The sequence below is a fragment of the Ischnura elegans genome, chromosome 5, assembly GCF_921293095.1.
Source record: "Ischnura elegans chromosome 5, ioIscEleg1.1, whole genome shotgun sequence".
NCBI classification, from domain to species: domain Eukaryota; kingdom Metazoa; phylum Arthropoda; class Insecta; order Odonata; family Coenagrionidae; genus Ischnura; species Ischnura elegans.
The window spans coordinates 117,529,504-117,549,732 of record NC_060250.1 but is presented as its reverse complement, the minus strand read 5'-3'; the positions used below and the strand labels follow the sequence as shown (position 1 = coordinate 117,549,732).

Sequence of the window (20,229 nt, the reverse complement as noted above, 5' to 3'; positions counted from 1 at the left end):
TTAAGAAGGGCAAGGTGAGAGGGAAGCGGATGTCGATACGAGGAATGTGTGGGATGAGAGCTCCACAGATGACGGCAATACCTGGTCCTTTTTGTTCAAACCCTCATTTTTCTGACAGAATTTCTTCTCGTTTTCTCAATTTCCCGACTTAAGACTCCTATTTTCCAAGGAATATTCCAGCGCAGATTCGAAAAGCCTCATCGAAGAATTACGAGTCGTATGGAACAAAATGGAAGTTGACGATAATAAAGGGAGAAAAATGTGAAATTTCCCTGATGTAATCTGCTTAAATAACGCTACCTATGCACTAATGTGATGATGTTTTGACGTCCAAATTGGTTCAAATATTTATTCGCATATATTCCTCGTAAAGATAGTATTTATAGGTCTCAGTGAGGACCCAATGCAGCACATGGGAACCCTCAAATTTTCTGACAGACTTTCATGCTGTTTTCTCGATTTCCCAACTTAGCACACCTATTTCCCGCGAAACATTCCAGTTCAGATGCGAAAATCCTCTCCAAAGAATAACGAAATGGAATTTTACGATAATAAAGGGAGAAAAAAATGAAATTTCCCCGAGGGAATCTCATTTGCAAAACGCTACCTATGTAATATTGTGAAAATATTTTGTTAGAGGAAATGATTCATTGCATGTGGGTTAACTTCTCGGGATTCCAACCGGGTTATTTCTCTCATAACGACCAACGGTTCAAGCTCCGTCTCGGCGCTTGAAACGTTGGCCGTTTTTAAACAATTAACCCGGTGGGAATCCCGATAACAGTTTACCCACAGAATTCGCGGGGAAATTATCAAATCATACTTCAATTATTCGCATGCTCTCCGTTACGACATCATTAAAGTTCTTAGTGACTATATTGGCATATTATAGTCGAGTATCAAAAAAATTCAAATAAAAATCGCTGTCCCACTCATGTTAGCCCTGAAATTAATTGTACATTCACTTACACAACCACGTTATATATTTATGGCTTAAATCTCACAATATAAGAGGATAATGTGACCCATTTTCCGAAGAAACTATTTCTTTAAACCTAAGATTCCTACATTTATCATTGGCGAAAATAATAGGTGAAATATCGCCTTGAGTTTTGAAAAGTGATACTAAAAAAGATTTTGGAGAAAAACTCAAATTCTCAATTTCGCCAATCTATTTACGTATACTTAGTAGATCAATTGAACAAGTTTGTTTCGCCATGGCTGACCATTTGGAGGAGCTGGCATGCGAATTCAAGTGAAGGTTACTATTATTTATGTACCCTAATAACTTAGGTACGGGACGCAACGTAATAATAAAACCTGCCTATAAACCTATACCTATAAACTTCAGCAGCCGCTAGGGGTCTCTGTCATTACAATGATTTCCCAATAGTCCCCAATAATAGCTTGAGTCTCGCTATGAATGTAATATAGGAGTACACAGTGACTACTAGGCTCTACTAAACACTTGAACCCATTTTTCGACATAACATTCTCAGTCACCTTCAAATACGAAAAGATGGTAATTCAGCCATAAAAAAATACTGAGCCTATACTGAAATACCAAAAAAATTCTAATATATCATTCAGATCATTCGCTTGAAACACAATTCTCACATTCTGCCAATTCAAATGCATTCCATTGAGATTTTTTTTCTGAAAACCTAGCCGATTGTGTCCTCTCCTCAAAGGCTTGCGACAAATGCAGTACACGTTGAAATCATTCCAAAAAGCAAAACCTCCAATATTTTCTAAAAACCACAACTTTCAATGGCAGACAAATAAATAAAATAAATGTTACGCCAATGCTTGGCGGTTTCCTTCGGGAAAATTCAGTTACCACCAGCTGAACGAGATGGAATATTCCGTAATAAACCTCAATAAATTTGCGTTGAGCTCGAATTACCAAAGCCGCCTCTCATTCATTCAATACTAACGTTCTCTCAATATTGACTGAATAAATCACAATTCTCGCTGACCCACACTCTTTCATCCAATGAAGATGCTCCCGGAAACAAATAGCGCCACTTGAAAACATTCAACGGCTGAAGCCGGAAAATTACCAGCCCATTCTGCATAAATAGAATATTGAATCAACTTGATCTATTCAACTCGGCAGTAGAGAATCAAAATGTAAGTTGCCTTGAAATGTGACATTACTGTGCGACGGCACAAAATGCTTTTATCCAAGCTAAACCCACGGTTATGGCACAAGTCGTTTATGGAGTACAGCGGGCACCAAATATAAGGGAGAGTGAGACGGAGATGCATTTATGCATTCCCGCGACGGCAAAGGAATTACGACCGGGATAGCTCAACGCATGAAATATGCGCTCTCAAATATTTATGGCCGAAGGGAGGGTTCGGATGCTGATGGGCAAATTTAAGGCCAACGAATGAATGATTGGACAGCAGCGAAAGACCTCAGAAGTTATTTTTCACGACGTCGTATAGAGCATCGATTACGGGGAGTAAATGAGAATGTAGATGGTGCCATAAATGTCCATTCATGCCCTGCCTGAAGTCCTTCGACAAAATGACATTTTTATTCGGAAAAAGTTAAGATTTGCGACGAGGCAATTTTACTCCGGGAAGGAATCTCAAACGCTTATGAATTACTCACGGATCTGGTATTTAAATTGAAAAATGTACTACAAATCTTAAAGCTGATATTAAAGTGGTTCCTAAAAACTACGAGTACTACGAGCCGTTTATCATTTGATATGTGACTCCAGGGAATCTGCCGTCCCCGACCAAAACGACAAATGAATTCACCTGTTATTGCTCAACTTTAATTTTTTGCGCATCTAAATGAACCGTGATTGATAACAGAAATTTGGCTCGATATTGCATAAACAAATAAATAAGGAAGCAAGTAATAACAGCATAATCGTTCAATCAAGTCTCTTTTGATAAAAATACTCTTTTACTCTTAATAAATTCTTAATTAGAATTCAAAGAGAGAACTCTAATTTATTAGCCTTACCTAAAATCTCAATCCCAGATCAATCAATATCAGACGATCACAGGTGATATTGATGAATCAAATCCATCTAGATCGATTTCGTTCCCCTCTTTTTGCAGTTCCTATCTTTTATCAATATCCGCCCGCCCCGTGGCCTCATCACTTCAAACATGATTTTCCCCAGGGCTCCTTTCAGTCAGCAGTCACCTCTCCTCCACCCACAGAACACTTATCCGCAGCCCAACTCATTCTTCAGCAGTACATATCTTTCCTAATTTATCGATGCGATTTTATTTTTCGATTTTCACATAATGGTGTTCTATTATACCTCTTCGTATAGTTTACCTCCATATAGTTTTCCCATATATTCAGAGAAAAGTATAAACTGCGTAGGATTAAAAAATACTTTTGCTTTCTTTTTTCGTCCAATTACCCTCCGCGTTGTACAAAATATGATGATTATCACAGGGCTTCAATAAATGAATGAACGGCGAACGAGTCAAACACTCACGTTTAATGACCGCGGTGTACAATGGAACTTTTTTCTAATAAAAAGAACTGGGTTTCCATACTTATGTTTGCATGACGAATTTCAAAGGAAAATTTAAATGATGCCTTCTATTTAATGCCAATTAAGCCTACTCAACGACCCAAAAATGGATTTTAAAAATGCTATAAGACAAACGGGCATGTTATGTGATTGTCAGATGTATGAGCCCCGAAACAAAAACATAAAGGAGATAATATTATTGATTATGAAATTATATAATGCATTTTCAGGTCAGCCTAAAAAAACTTTAATGCTTTATCAAGCAATTTATCTCTTTCTTTCGTATTCATTCCCTGAGGACGGATTAATTTTCGGCATTGAATTTTATTCCTGATTATGTTCCTAATACGTTTGATAACCGTCAATTCGGGTGAGTCAATGCATTCTTCAACGCAAAATCGCAGGAAATTTTATTTCTCAGACATTCAGGCTACCTATTCAAATCGTTGCGAATCGTTGGAAAATTTTGAGAAATGAATGTAGATACAGCTTCGAAAAAAACTTGGCCTTACAAAAATCATTTGCTTCACTGATTCCTTCGAGAATTTTCGTTCATCGTATTTTCCAGTTTTTATTGACTCATTTCACACGACGGTATGAATTAACAACTCAGGTAATTTTTTATCAAAAACTCATCGATATACCTCTCCACGAGAATATTGAGGAGTGAACTAATTAAAACAAAACACTAATGCATGAATTCACACACTAATTACCAATATCTACATTACGGAGGAGTAAACAGTGAGTTTCCAGCGACGGAGGAAAATGATTGTGATGGATAATTCAATTTTAGCCACCGTTTTCCACCAGAGGTTTTTAAAACCTTGATCTCCCAGCGTTGCCTCATATTAGATAACTTCATGCAAGACATCCACCTTTAAGATAACTTACAATGAAACAGCGAAGTCCATAGATATCAAACCTCGAGTGAGTGCAAAATGAGTGCAAAACCTATCATAGGTCACAGCTTTTCTTGTGGCCCTTCAAGAACAGTGGATAGTTTCAGAGTGATTTAAATTCAGTTGCAGTTAGCATATCTCATGTTTTTTTGGAGAGTTATTACGAAAGCTACTTAGCGGCAGAACCACAACACTACGCCTGAAAACCTCATAATTTTATCGGTGCAGTACTAATGGTCATAATAGTTGTTTATCCTCTTCGGTGATTCAATATCTTTAGAAAGGATAAAAATGAAAACAACACGTCGTACAGAGCTAATTAATCACAACTGTGCTTAACTAAATTGGTCTACCTTCTGTAAATGGCAATTCAATGTTGAGGAAAAACTCGGTATCCAAAGAGGTAAACCGGCACTCGTAAATTCCAGCATGCTTGAACGCATTGAGTCAATGGCGAACATATTTAAAGCAACTACTTCGCTCATTTATATAGTCGGGGGATCGGGTTAGTGTGGCTTCCCATCCAGTCGATCCGGGTTCAAATCCCGGCGATGGCAAAGATTTTTGGAGGCTGCCCGATCACTGCCTGACTGCCTTGTAGGACACTTCAAGTGCGACACTCCGTCCGTCGGATGGGACGTTGAGCCGTGGTCGCCTTGGCGCATGTAGTTAAGAGCAGGCTGATGCCGACCCCGGGTTTCTCTCCACTTTTCCCTCATGGAACAAATTAGCTCAGCTGACGGTCGCCTCCTCGAAGTATCATGCCATATATTTCTTCAGACAATATACATTTACAAAAACTTCCAATATTATTAACCACAGCAGCTGCTGTATTCCACTAAAAACTTTTATTTTTTTCTTTGAAATCACACAAGAATTTTCGGGCTTACGGTGATGATGACCCAGCTGAAGTTTCGAAACTAGGATCTAGCGATTTGATCGATGGATTTTTCTTCCTCAGAGAATAATCCTCCAAAATCGCTAGAATAGTAATGGCTTTGCCTGGTTTCGTTATTTAGTTAGGCCCCTTCGCTTCTATAGCGTTGAGTTGTTTTTCCCTGTCCCATCCCTTCCGCTCCTATCCTTTCCCAGGGGCGTCGTCGGGCTCCTATCGCGGCGGCGCCTCTTTCTTTTTTCCTTCCTCTCCAGCCCCTACCCGGGTGATCGGGCGTATAAGTCTCTGACTTGTTTCTCGGCCCCTGTGTGTTGTACCCCTGAAGGGCTCCCCTTTAGCCCTTAAGCCATTTGTCGAAACTAGTGTCACGAGCTTTTTATTTAACGTGATTACAAAAGTTTTACTGCGATATAGAATACTAAAAATGTATAAGAAAAAAGTTTCATGTCAGACGAATTTTCCGTGTAGGTTATAGAGAAAACCGACACCGAGCATTCCAAAACGACACTAGTCTACTTGGCAGAGGTTTTAATAGAAACATGTGTACTTCTGGGTCCACTAGAGCTATCCATTCGATTTTTTTTCAATTAATGAATATTAAGTTCAATAGAGTCAGGCTTCAATTGGTGGAAGTTAGACATTTTTAAATAAATAAAAGACGACGTCTTGTACCAGATAATGGCTCAGTGAGCCGAAACGCGTTGTACGCAGTAAAAAAATTGTGGAAAAGTGCTACGATCTTTTATTTATTTAAATAATGAATATTACTTTAAACATTTACACTTCAAGGGGAAAATTCAAAAAGATGGCTTTTGGTATCTTTGACGGTGTACAGAAAAATTGGTATGTCTCACTATCTCTCTGAAAGACCCTGAGCTGTTTTTGAATCCACAGAATCAATAGGCAACTGAAATAGGTCCCATGTGTGTCGGTGACTTCACTGAAAACTTTTAGGCAGGTACTACATAATAGAGCACAGGAATGGTGGGCGCAGACGAAAACTTCTCGAAAGCGTGTAACGAAGCCATAATCGATAACTCAACTACTAGAGGCCATCAGAGCCAGCCAAGTCCCTAGCGCCTACATCTATGAGATACTTTTCAACGTGACTCGCTTTGGCGACTCTTTTAGCGCTAAAAATACACCGTGCGTTCGAGAAGGATGCATGGTAACCATAGCAACTGTGTTTCTTATAACTAGGGAAAATTTCCATGTTCCTTCTCGTCTCCCTCTATTTAAGTGCTTGCTATTCTCCCCCACGTTGAACCAACACAATTAAATCACCACTGATATCATTATCACTGATTTTTATTGCCCCAAGTCCAATGATTACTCAAATATAAGTATTAAATCGTTATTAATTCGAATATTTAACAAGCCATTTATCTTTCGTGCGGATTTTAATATATAAAAACAGGCATAAAATGACTAATCTCGCCTATGATCGTTTCTAATGAGAATGTATATTTCAGTTCCTTGATTTTTACTACGACGCATTCCTGCCAAAGTATTTCAGATCCCTTCATTTAATCTTATCACGGCTGTAAAAATCATTCCCAAAAACAATCAACACCGGATATTAATAAGTAAGCCACACACTAAAAAATAAGTTAATATACACTAATTTAAAATAAAGCAGACAGTCACATAAGGCACATAAAACATTTTACCAGCTACGGGGAAAGTTGGTCTATTCTCTTTCATTTCACTAGTTGCAAACTACACATTATGGGATGACAGTGGGATGTCGCGAAGCAACGCAATAAATTGCTCACACGTGGACATTATTAGTTTTCAGCTGTATCAGTATATCAGAAGTAAGAGAACATAAGCATATATACATATAGTATTGCCTACTGTTCAAATCGCTCTTGTAAAGACACTTTGCCCTTTACAAGCCTTCATATTTCCTTATCAACGCCAAGGCAAATAATTGATAGAACCCAGGTGGCGCGAAAGCGTCAAGAATTATGCCCTTGGAGCATGAGATGATAGGAGCTGTCACTCACGGTTTCATAAGGCGGAAAATTTCAATATCAGAAAAAAATGAATCGCACGGAACGCAAGTCTATTGTGAATGGCCTGAGTAACACGATCGTATTATCTACAGGTATTTGGATCACTTTTCACGCATCGTGATTCTCTATAATACGAATTTTACTAATGACAGGAACAAGTTTGAAGCAAATTAAGTGAGTACTAATTAATAAATAAAACTGACTCGAGGTGCGACGGCTGCAAAAGTTTTTTCAAAAGGAATTTTTCGATTTCCATAATTCAACATAGGCAAAACTAACTACAAAAAAACGAAAGCTTAAGTAATCTACGTAATACTGAAAAAAAATCCCAAAAATCGTCTATCAATGAAAAATGAACCCTCATGAGCCTAAAGTTAAATTCGATACCTATAGGATCTGGTAACTTAACAAATGTACAGCGATATTTTAGCTTCGCAATAAAGATGAAAAGACAGTAAATAAAAAAATTGAAAATTCCATCTGCAGCCACAACCGAATCATAATAATTATACTAAATCAAAATTAAACACAGGCCTTCATTGAAAATTAATTTTATTACAACCAATAACCGTTTATACCCCATTCGGAAAAAATTATGATTCTTTATTTAGGAGGAGCTAATAAATATATGGTCATCAAGAGAGCCATTCATATAATATTTCACTCATAGTATATAATGCAATAATCAATACCACAAACGTGGGTGACATATTTTCGACCAACTGCTTGGCACGAAAAAATTAGGTTACCCAGTACCAATCCTCTATTACCGTTATTCCCAGTATCCACGACATAGAAATAAGCATTTTTATGACCAATTTATAAATGGTGAACAAATACGAATGCAAATTTTTTCCATCTTCTAACAGTGGTAGCATCGGAATGCGACGTAACGCCGTTCCAGCACTAGTTAACAAAAGACATAATAGCTAAATTACACTTATATCAATTTAGGCACCAAGAAATTTCTAATATGCACATTCGTAACCTAAAACAAAAACATTTGCAATAAAATTAAAATAATAAATTGTGATAAAAAGATCACACAGAGTAATATTTCATTTCTAAAAAAAAGTTAAGGAAAGTGCGTTCCGACACTGCTAATTTTGCCATGACGTCACGGCCTTCTAATAAGTAATCTCTAAATAATAGCGGTAGTAGACTATCCATTTCTGTCAAAAGCTAAGTCTTCGATTATTTTCAGCTTTCTAGTAAATACTGAAGATTTCAGGCGAGAAGACATTTTATTAAACTTAAAGTTTTAAAATGCAAGCCATTACCGTTGACAGCTATTGTTTTCTTCCTCGTGGACTGAATTCAGTAAATGATTTATTGAAAGGAGCAACAACCTGGCTTGTTTTAATCACCTCCCAATTTCAGTGTAGTTTTAGGCATCCCTATAAGGAGGTATCACACGTGGCATGGAATGGTGAATTAAATCAAATAGTAAAACTACTTATCTGCATAAAAAAGCGATCTCCAAAAATAACAAACAATGGATAGGTTCGGGGTCAATATTTATTTTTTTGCATAATTTAGGCATAAAAGAATATAAAATCTCATTCCAACTAACGCCTCGATAAAACGCTTCATATCGATTTGAACCGAGCCATACTGAAATTGCTAACAAATTCCCATGAGAATCACTTGTCTCGATCCTCCACTCGTTAAGTGAGCGATGAAAATAATCATCCCCGAGGATGCAAATAAGCAGATTCATTGGAGAGAGGATTCCCGATATGCAGGCGTGCAGGTACAGTGGCACGGAAAAAAATATACACAGCCGAAGCTTCAACGGGCAAAAGGATTCGTTGGCAATCCAACAAAAGCACTTCCAACTTTATTTTCTCAGAGGAAGGGAAAAAAGAAAAAGGTCGACCGGTACGAAACAAAAGGCCCGCATCACGAGCTCACTACGAGCTGTTGTTCACACTCTCTCTCTCTCTCTCTCTCTCTCTCCCCAGTAGATTTTCAAGCACAAGCGCACTCTCTCAGAGGTCGTGCGAAGTGGTGGTGTTGGTTGATGATTAAAGCGCGTCGGATAATCATTTGCATGCGGGCCACTCGAGGAGAAGAGACAGAGGCGCCGGGGTGTATTTTTATGAGTGAGGGGGGCGTCAGCGGATTCGATCGAGGATGGCTCCTCTTCATTATAGCCGACAGGGAAAGCGTCCGGCAGACGAACACGATGCGCTTAAGGAGATTATTCCACCAAGCTGGCCCGGAACTGGGGCGGGGCAGAAGGGCCACTTGCCCCGGGTGGCAGATTTTTGAAAAGTTTATTTTTAGAAATATTTAATTTTTCTAATTACCTAATTTGATATAAATAATGTATTTTTAAACTATTAATCAATATTATTAATATAACTTCCTAATATCAAGCATATGATGCGTAATTTCAACCACCGCATCTCAAAAAATAACTTATAGATTTATTATACTTTTAATATAAGGCAAGGTCTCAGCCGTTATTTTGTGGAATTGCTTTTGTGAAGGTGCAGGTACCCTGATGATAACACTATATGTTGAAACCGGGTCGTACGATTTAAAATAAAGAGTGGAATAAAACATTGTTACTTTATTTCATTTATTATACTTAGCGGATGGGGAGGGAGGAAGCTAGGGGGGATCAAAGCGGCAAACTGATCTTTGCCCCTGCTGACAAAACTCTTAAACTGAGTTTATTTCAAGAAATATTTAATTTTTCTAATTACCTAATTTGATAGAAATAATTTATTTATAAATTATTAAGCAATAATATTAATAAAACTTCCTAATGGCGAACATGTGATGTGTAATATCAACCACCGCATCTCAAAAAAAAACTTTTTATACTTCAGTGGATGGGGAGGGAGGGAGCGAGGGGGATCAAGAACTGATCTTTGTCCCCGCTGACAAAATCCCTAATTTCGGCCCTGGCACCTAGAGAAATACATACAATTTATATGAAAAGTTTGAAGCAAGCCCGTCATAATGTAACAGGTAATTCCCATTCAATAATTTGAAACAGCTAAATTAGTATAACTTCTAAAGTAAATTTCCTTTATGAGTTCAGAAAACTCTCGCATTGTGTTACTGCCAAAATTTAAAAAAAATAGTCATTTTCTTTTTTTTTTAATTTTTTCGTTCTATAATCTCATAACTGACTTAAAAAATTCAGTTTTCTTGATTTTGTCAGGAGAAGGGCTTTTCCTCCAATTCGTAAGATAAAAAACTTATACACTGAAGCGCTGCAAACCCGTAATAAAAAAGGCTGCGAGATGTACATTGTTCAGAAGTCCAATATTCCTAATTACCGGCTAACTAGCAGCTTAATGCAATCGGGTCAAAATAATCTCATTTGGCATACAATTTGTCTCCATTTTGGAATTTAGGTCAAAACTAGAGCTCACTCTTCCGAAGTTACAGAGGTGAAAAACGGTTGCAAAAAAATTGTAGCAATGTAGCAAATATAAGCATCTTATTTTCAGTGGTCTATATTCAAAATTTCTCAAAATGTTTCCGTCATTCAGTTAAGTACAGCAACAAACATAACGCGTTGCATCTAACATAGAATTTTTCCCATATTGTGTGTGAGGGCGTGCCCTGGATCGAAACTAGGGGGGGGGGGGGGAAAGCCATGGTTGCTCAAGTTGTTGGTACGATTTAAGCATGGAAAAGGTGAATAAAATCAACATTTTAAGGACATTTTTACAGCTCTTTATTATTTTTTTAAATTATTTGCTTGATAAAATATTATTTTCCTTAAAGACATTTGCGATTTTGCGTCTAGGGGGGGGGCTCCTGCGCCTCGCTGGGTACGCCCATGATTGTGTGAATTAACTGCGGAGTAGGGGAATTTATTATACCACATGACTCCCTATATGCCAGAATAAGGGTATATCCAGCAACTTCGTAATTGCATATTATGCGGTTTTTGTTCTGATGGCTAAGCTTTCCAGGCCAACTGAGATCTCAAATCAAACAATTACCATTTCTCTTGCTTATCTATCGATTCGCACCTTAATGACACGATATAATAAGTTCCCTATCGAGAATCAAGTGCTGTACACCCAATTAACACTTGTCATGCACTCAACTGAAGCATTCATGCGGACATATGCAATGTGGCTTAAGTTGGCACTGTCACCCTGAGGTGCTACCCGCCATCCATCACCAATTTCCATGAAATAATTGCCTCTCCAAATTCCTCACCAACATTTCATGCAACTCATTTTGCCTCACTCATTGCAACCTTGTTTGAAAAGCGGACAAACAGGATCAACCTCTGCCTTAAATACCTGCAAGATCATCAGTCGAAAAATCCGTTGGTAGCACACCCTTGATGACTCCCTCCAATAACGAAATATTGATATATTTATTCAAATTAATTCAAAAATTCCAAGAAGCACGATAATAATAACAGATCTTACTAATATTAACCTCAAGGACAATAACTGAAATTTTATTCTCAAGAAGTACATCGTGGAGTAATAAAATGGGCCATCATACGCAAACTAAGCCCTATGTAAGATTAAAATAATGACACAAGAGCCTAAACCAAAACTAGCATTTTTTCACTAATGATCACCTTTTCAACTCGCACCCAATGCTATTCAAAAAGAAGCAAAGACGCCTTACACAAACATTCCGTTGCGAAAAAAAGGCTGAAAAAAAGTCAATCCGAAAGAAATTAAGGAGAAAAAAAAAGTCGATGGGCATTCACGCGTGCAGGTGAGCCCCGGAATCGATAACCTCTCGTTCTCTCGTTAGGAGTGTGTGACACTTTCTCTCGAGCTGAACTGACATTTCCGAGTCGATGCGACGGCTAAAAGGCGGCTCTGACGTCCGTCAGGTGACGGGGTGAGTTAGAAGTAGCGAGTAACGATATTACGCAAAGAGGATATTCACTGCGTGACATGATTTGGTCGCGGGCGGCGACTGCAAGGGTGCCCGCCCACCTACGATCCGATTACCCATCCGGAGGAGCTCACAGCATACGTGCAAACTGATAACACGATTGGCAGAAAGTAATGAGAGTTCTCGGTGTTCGCAGAAGGAGGTCTGGAACAATAGACGAATGATAGAAGGGATTACGTAGGGTATGTTGCAGTGACGGCTCGTGAGTCAAATACTGGGAGGGGCACGCTCCACAGGGGGGTCAAAATTTGTTGATATTTTGTTGAGTTTTTAAGGCAATCTAGAGACCATTATGATTCACTAATACGCAAAGCAATCACTAGCACTAAAACAATGACAATCACTAACTCTATCAACTCATCTACAACTAGGCCTATTTAAATTAAAACAATTTACACATAATAAGTCAACTGGTCACCAAAACAAGGCATTCTAAAACACTGCAATACCAAGATTATACGGCCGCCGACAGACGGCCGGCGATGTCAACTCACTAGATACGCCGCTCCGCTCATGCACGGGCGGCGTCCCATGACTTCCATAAGGCTTAGACGCGTCATAGCACCAGCAGCCCCCACCACTACCACTCTTCATATAACTGCGTGGCGGTGGATTGGGACGTTCTGGCCATCGCCCCGTGGCTACAAATGCGAACTTCTCGCGGTATTTTTGTGTGTTTTTTCCTACATTTTCAATGCATGCAATTGAAAAAAGACTGATTAATTAAATGTATAATTACAATTGAATGGGTATTTAATTTTTTTCCTTTTTCAAATATTTGGGAGGGTCGGTGCCCGAGAGTCCTTATGGGAAAGCCGCCACTGGTATGTTGCTATCCGAGGGATCACCAAATGAAACATCACAGGCCTTTAACCTATTTCCTTCCAGAAAAAATTCTGCTTGCGATTGTGAAGATATTTAGATGAGTTTTCTTTATGGTCATCTTCAGTAATCCAGTGAAATATTTTGGTGATACATCTACTTGCTTTTTCAGAATGACGCGTAGCCATATAGCTAACCTTGGTGATAAAGAGGTCAGAACCTAATGTTGCTCTAATTCTACGAGTGATTCATATAAAGGATGAATATTCACGGAGAGCACATTTTTGGATGAAGTTAATGTAAAATGAGCTAAAAAAACGCCATTTCCTGCTTACTTTTAATATACTTTTATGTAATTTACAGACAATATACGTCCATATTGAATTTTTGTTTCACCGTCGTCTCTTTCCGCTAGTGGGCTTATTTAGACTATCTTTAAAATAAACTAACAATTTCATTGAAAGGTTCAACAATATATTTGTGACGATTCGGCAACAAGAAAGAGAGCGGGTGTCCCTCAAGAGCCCCACAAGCTCAGAATGGTAGGATGTAGCCATATGGCTAGGGTGGGAGGAAATGGGTTATGTAGCGAACTAACGATGGATGATTCAATCCGAAGGTTGGCTCAGATAGGTGAAGGTAGAGCTCACTCCCGATTAATCTACGGGCCTGTGAATTACACCCATTCAGAGTAGGTGGGCCAGTTTTTTTTCCTCGGCCTCTTCACACTCGGAGGACTTACTAAACCATTATCACCCAATTAATAAAAATTTATACATTTTCAGATCTATTCAGGAAATATTTAAACGACGTGTTCTTTTGTGCTGTAAAGTTTAATGGTGAAATACGTATCTGCCACAATAATTATGATTGAGTACAACAATTTCACATTTTTAAAATCAGAAGTCTTGAAATTTAATTTCTCACAGAAGCAGCTAAGGGTTAGAAAGGGTTAAGGGGATTTTCGAAGACTACACTCGAGATTTGAACCCGAGACTCTTCGACCAGGTGCCAAGGTGCCACCCTCTCCTCCACGCTTAATTCCTACTGCATAAGGATTTTTTCCTCGCGTTCACTTGTTCACTTATTCGATGAATATGTATCCATTATTCCACGTATTGAGCCATAATGCAAAATCCTGTCGAAGCTCATCCAGCTTAAAATTGAAAAATAAATTATTCGGACAGTTTTTTATGAGAATAATTCTCATTTACTGAAAAGTTTTAATCGATTTCCCCAATATATATCCCACACACGCCCCTAAATAGCGCCATTTAAAAATGCTACATTATTTTAGAATATTGGCACTGCTTAGAGAATTAAGGATATGCGAAAGACCATTTGCAGAAATCTAGTCGTCACACCTCTTCACAAAGGGGGATTTATTCTCAAATTTTGACCAATAAAAGATACCTTCTTGAATCAGAAGGAGAAGGTAAGGGGAATTAATTTTTCGCCCCAAAAATATTGACTCTCATCTAGATTATCATTATCCTTGGTTCATTATCACCTACACATTCTTCGAAACCAAGCATTACAAAAGTAAAACTGGATATGCTTCGCTTCTATAGGTCATATTTCCACCCCTTACGTATCCTCAAAATACTTTCTTGGGAACTGAAGGCATATTTATTACAACTACATTCTAAAATCTACAAATGGAGAAAGCTTTTCATCAAATATCTATATTAATAGTGAAAGACTTTGATGTATTCGATAATGGTGTAAAAGCCGAAACTGGTCATAAAATATAAATTTTTATGTATTATATACTATAAAAACAAAGTGTATTTCATTATTAATATGGAGCCCTTCCACCACGTACGTGCATCAAGTTTCGATTTAATTTCGATTCAAATATCAAACCAGTATAATAATAATATTTCATTTACTCCCAAAATTGTGATTGCAAAACTGGTTATAACAAAGGAGTGGGAGCTTTAGGTGATCTTCATGTTCATTAAAACCAGAATTGAGCCATCAGCCAATAAAAAAATGCATGCCATAAAAATAAAAGCAGTCATTATTACATAAGTATTGTTACAATTAAATAGCATCAAAAAGAATTTTAAATCTTCTCTTGAGAAAAAATCCAGTCATATGACTTTATACGGCGGTACAAAAGCCAATTGCCAGCAAAAAAGATTTCAAAACAATGCGTGCAATCCATGGGCAATAATTATCAACAAGGGTGAAAAAATACGCGGAAAATCGCTTTTAAAAATGTATCCTTAACTTTTTGTTGGAGTCTGTTTTCTCTTTTGATTCCAAGCGATGGAAACTAGCTTCTTGAAGCGTCAGTTTAATCGGAGAGAAATGGAGGGAGGGAACACACGTTTTTTTTCGCCGGCGGACGGAAGATTGACTCTCATCTTGTTCTCCATTATCTCGGCAGATGTCATCCCGAAGCGGAGATGGGGAGGTGGCCGTGATACGGATCGAGGAGGATGCGGAGCGAGGAGGAGGGAGGTTGGGCGACAGGACGGGAGGAGGAGACACGTGCCTTTGCATCCCCAAGAGGAAGGTAAGCCCTGTTAGAAGACCTTACTCGCGAGAGAGAGGCATGGGCGCGCATAGCAAATAATGAAAAAAAAGACAAAAGACGAGCGCGGGGAGCATCGGCTCCGCTCGCAAAAGTGGAGTCGATGCAAATTAGCCTTTTTGGCGGAAGCACAAGTGCTTAATATGTTCACACTGGAGACAGAAACGGATCCTAAATTAAATTCCAAGGCTTAAATTCGCACTCATTATTTTTGCTGTTTTTTGGGGGGGATAAAAAATAAAACTTCGACGCTTTAAAAAAAAATTTACTGTTACTAAAATATTTTTGCCCATTAATTAATTTATGTTTTTATTTTGTATTGATTTTAATTTGTTTTTTTTTGATAAATTAATATTGAATTTTTGTTAAACTAGAAAGGCTATTTTCGACCTGATACTTCCATGATAATCGCCCAGCGTCTGATATGGAAAAATAGATTTTTCGCGAGGCCGTTTGAACAAAAGCAGTGCGAGAAAAGCATGTTTCCGTTTGGTATTCCTGATCATGCAAAATTGTCTAGTATACTCAAGCGGCTTTCTAACCGTCATGAATAACTTCGCAAGAGAAGGAAAGCAAAATTCTACGACTAATAATGCTTTTGAATGTAAATAATATTTAAATTAGCGAAAGATATAAATAATGAACTCCTTCATGATTTTCCTATTTTAATAATAATAAGGTCAACGATCCTCCTATTATGTTCTGAATCTGAGACCTTGGAGTTCACCTACTTTAAACAAAAGGATAATCAAATTATACCCACAAATGACGTAAACCTAAGTTTAGGGAACTTATGCAAAGCGGACAGTTTTGGCATACGAAGATGAATTAAACTGGTAACTAAGGAAAACTATAAGATAACTTAGTTTAGTACCAATGAAAACGCACGAGGATCGCCAATAAGTCTTTGGTAGAAGGAAGAAAAGCAAATTGTTTTCGGTAAATATTTTTATATTTTTCAACTTTGTCTCCTTACAGCTCTGTAAATTTTTGATAGTATTTTTCCAAGCGTGTTAAGACGCCCGACGAGTAGAATTTCGGGATCTCATCAAAATAGGCATTTTTTGGTGATGACCTACTCCTTAGACGAGAAACTTTGTTGACAAAGCTATTTCTTCGAGTTGGAAAACCAGTAAAAGTTTCTGGGGGTCAAATCTTGTAAATACGGTGAATTTTGTAACAATTTGAACTTTAATTTCGTAATTTTGGCATATGTGTGCAGCCGTGCATTGTTTTGTTGAAGGAGGAACTTTTTTCTCTTTCATATGAGGGCGCTTTTCTTGATTTCTACCATCAACCGGTCCAACAACGATGTATAATACTTTTCTGCCATCGCTTTTCTCTTTTCTAAGGAATTGATGCATATTATTTCGCATGCATACTAAAAAGTCGTAGCCATGACCATCTTCGCCTACTTTGGAGCCTGTTCACCTTCAGAATTTCATTATTTCGACCGTTTTTGTCTCTGTAGTTTAGTGATGAATCCATGTTTCATAAAAATATATATATTAATGGGGACAATCCTCAGGATTGCGGCGTAAAAGCGCCAAAGCAGCCCCGGAGTTGACCACACAATTTCGTTTATTCTCCTCGGCGAGCAAACGCGGCAGCCATATTGCCGAGATATTTTTCACACCCAATTTTTCGTGCAAACTTGAAGCTATTGTGCATAGCGATATGCATGTGGACTCAACTATATCGAGAGCGTTGATTCGTCTATCACTTAAAATCAACTTATCCTGGATTTTGTCAATAATTTCTGAGGTAGACACTTCCACAGGGCGTCCGGAACCATGTTCATTTTTTGGATGTATGGCCACGTTTTAATTAACTGACACAATTGTAAATAAAGGAAAACACAATAGCAGATGTGGTATGAACTTCATACAGCTCAGATTTGATTTCTTATGCCGTTAACCCTTTCAAAAACAAGTATTTCACCATCGCACGAAACTCACTTTTATCGATTTTTATAAACAAATGAAAGTTGCTCACTACAATCGGCAACAACAATGAACCTATGGCATGTTTACCGATGAAACACTAACAACTGACTACTCAAGAGTGTTGCTTACTCGGAAAAATAATTTTCTGATATTAAGAGTGCAATCTATAAGATATTCTAAGGACTTATTGCACGACCCTCGTAAAATAAAAAAACAGGGCACTGCGCACTCCACTATTTTTGTTCACGTTTTGCTGATTAACTTTATCATCACGATATCACTTAAAACTACTAATCAGTCAAATGTTAACTATAACTGTTACCCACATCCATTTGGAATGAAAATACAACGACGTTCCACCGATGTTCAATATGGAACATGGCAGCCAAATATTCAGGATAAGAAAATGATGAATGTAATTATTAAATATAATGAATGAAAACAACCGTCCCAATGATTTAACGCAAGCAAATAGCTATAAATAACTTATATTGAAGTCAAAGGAACGCCACCAGAGTATAATTATTTAATATAAAAATTTTCTAATAAATTGACTGTGCGATATTCCGATTGTGCTAAAAAATGTTCCCCTTTCCTGGATGAAATAAAATTACCCCCAGCATTGTTTAATTCGCATTTGTATGGCTACTGATGATTCCAATTCACCGAGAGTTAGATTCAAAGTTAACTTTGTATTTAATATGGTTGACGTTAAATTCATTTAATTTATCACTTTTCGCTGCTTTGGGGAGGCAAAAAATTCAATAACCTTGAGTGAGCCAAAGCAAACACTTTGGCTATTTTACAGCATGAAATTTGAGCAGATTATGTATTTTTTCGCATGGAAATTCGATGAATAAAAGGAAAAAGTAAATTAAAGCGGCACTTCAACATCAAAATCATCAAATCATCAACAATCCTGAGAAAAAATATCATTTTTATCAGAGAATCATACACTTTAGTGATATTTTAAATAATTATTTATAATCCCAAGACATATTAACCCGAGTTTTATGTAAATGCGCAATTTAAAAAAATGTGGGTCAACCTTTTCTGGACAAAATACTTGAACTAGCGCGGAAAAAATTACATAAGAGATCTCTGGATGGAGGCCAGCGCTCTTGTCATTTTCTACCTCACATGTTCAGCACCAGCGCATAAAAAATTCTGCGTCTAGTAGGATCGTCAACGAAAGTGAGAACCAAGGGAGCCTCATTGATGGAAAACGCTAAGCGAAGACAGAAGAGGCTTTGAACACTCTAGGCAGCAACTGAAGAAGATTTATCTCACGCAAATGAAACATTGTTGTTAAATATGCTTTTTTTTTAAAGGTGAATAATCGCGGTCAAGTTAAAGAAAAATGTTCAACGCTCTCCACCAATGGATGAAAAGCGAAATTTAGCTTAATTAATCCAAGGATGGGTGTTATTTCAACCCGGGGTTCAACATTTCAATCAAATACTACGAATATTCTGCCCTCAATAATAAAACCAAAAAACCCAGGCGATAGTTTCAAAATATCACGGTTCCATTACGGCGCAATAAGCAAGTAAAATGAAGTAGAAAAGGTATGCATAAAATCTTATTACCAAGAGATGACATTCAGTTATTCGACTTAAACGTCGCGCTAAATAAATTTTGCTGGAGAATCCTATAATAAAATGAAATGTACAGTAGAATTTTTTCCTGCCATCATTCAGGTACACTCAAAGAAGGGAAAACTTTTCAAATTGTTTCCGACAAAAGTAACTTGCTTAGTTTCACATTTTAAAAGAACGTGAGGGGAATAAAACAATAAGCAAGGAGATCAAGACGAGAGTCAACAGTCTACAAAAAGGCTTTCTTAAACAAAAATGCAAAGTATTTCAAAAAACGTAGTCGATTTCGCAGCGTTTCATCGTCAAAATTAAATCAATTATAAGAAATTTTACAATTCCGAATAATTTAATCGATCTGCCTGCTTTCATTTGACTGAAGCCAAAAAAATGTACTCTCCAAAAAAACGTTATAGCAAATACGAGCATAATATTTCAAACCAAACTCTGTGAACAAAATTTCTTAGTGAATTGCAGGATATAAGCCATGATAAACGATTTTCAATATGCTAAAATAAACGTATTTCACATTTTGAGCACATATTTCACTCTCAACTTAGTATTTACTCAACTTGGCGTATTCAGATCCTCATTTCGGCTTTTTCCTGCGACTCGAGAGGGCTTCTCTTTAACACTCACCCCTTCATATTCCATATTTAAATTTACTAATATAATATTATACAGACAGAATTATCACTATGCGACATTATTAGTTCAATAAATCATGACCTAGTAAACTTATTCAGACTATGGTTATTCATTTTCCTTTTATTTTCCTCATCCCGGAAGGGGAGGTTGGCATCCGTACCTTCCTAATAAATTCACCCCAGTTTCAGGCACTACACAAAAAACGCTGTTCCTGTTAACACCGGGCTAACTGATAGCTGAAATAGGACGGTCTCCATAGTGGAGAACAGTACGTATCTAAAAGGTAATCTAAGAATGGGAACCGCAACAACCTCCACTCTAGTGAACTTAACGAGTTAAAACTTATGGAGACACCTTGTGTTGGAGCAATAGCAAACTAATCCGCATCTCGTCAGCGGCTTTTCCAACACGAGTTAGGGTGGCTGATGGAGATTCGGGGTCGGAAAT

General features: G+C 37.6%; 1 protein-coding gene across 1 annotated transcript in view; it reads left to right on the top strand.

Moving 5' to 3' along the window:
- LOC124159459 overlaps window positions 1–20,229 on the top strand; it is a 221,636-nt gene that overhangs the window by 152,608 nt on the left and 48,799 nt on the right. The window contains exon 2 of the mRNA XM_046535282.1: window positions 15,447–15,575. Coding sequence (XP_046391238.1) covers window positions 15,447–15,575 — 129 coding nt within the window. The remainder of the gene's footprint in view (window positions 1–15,446; window positions 15,576–20,229) is intronic.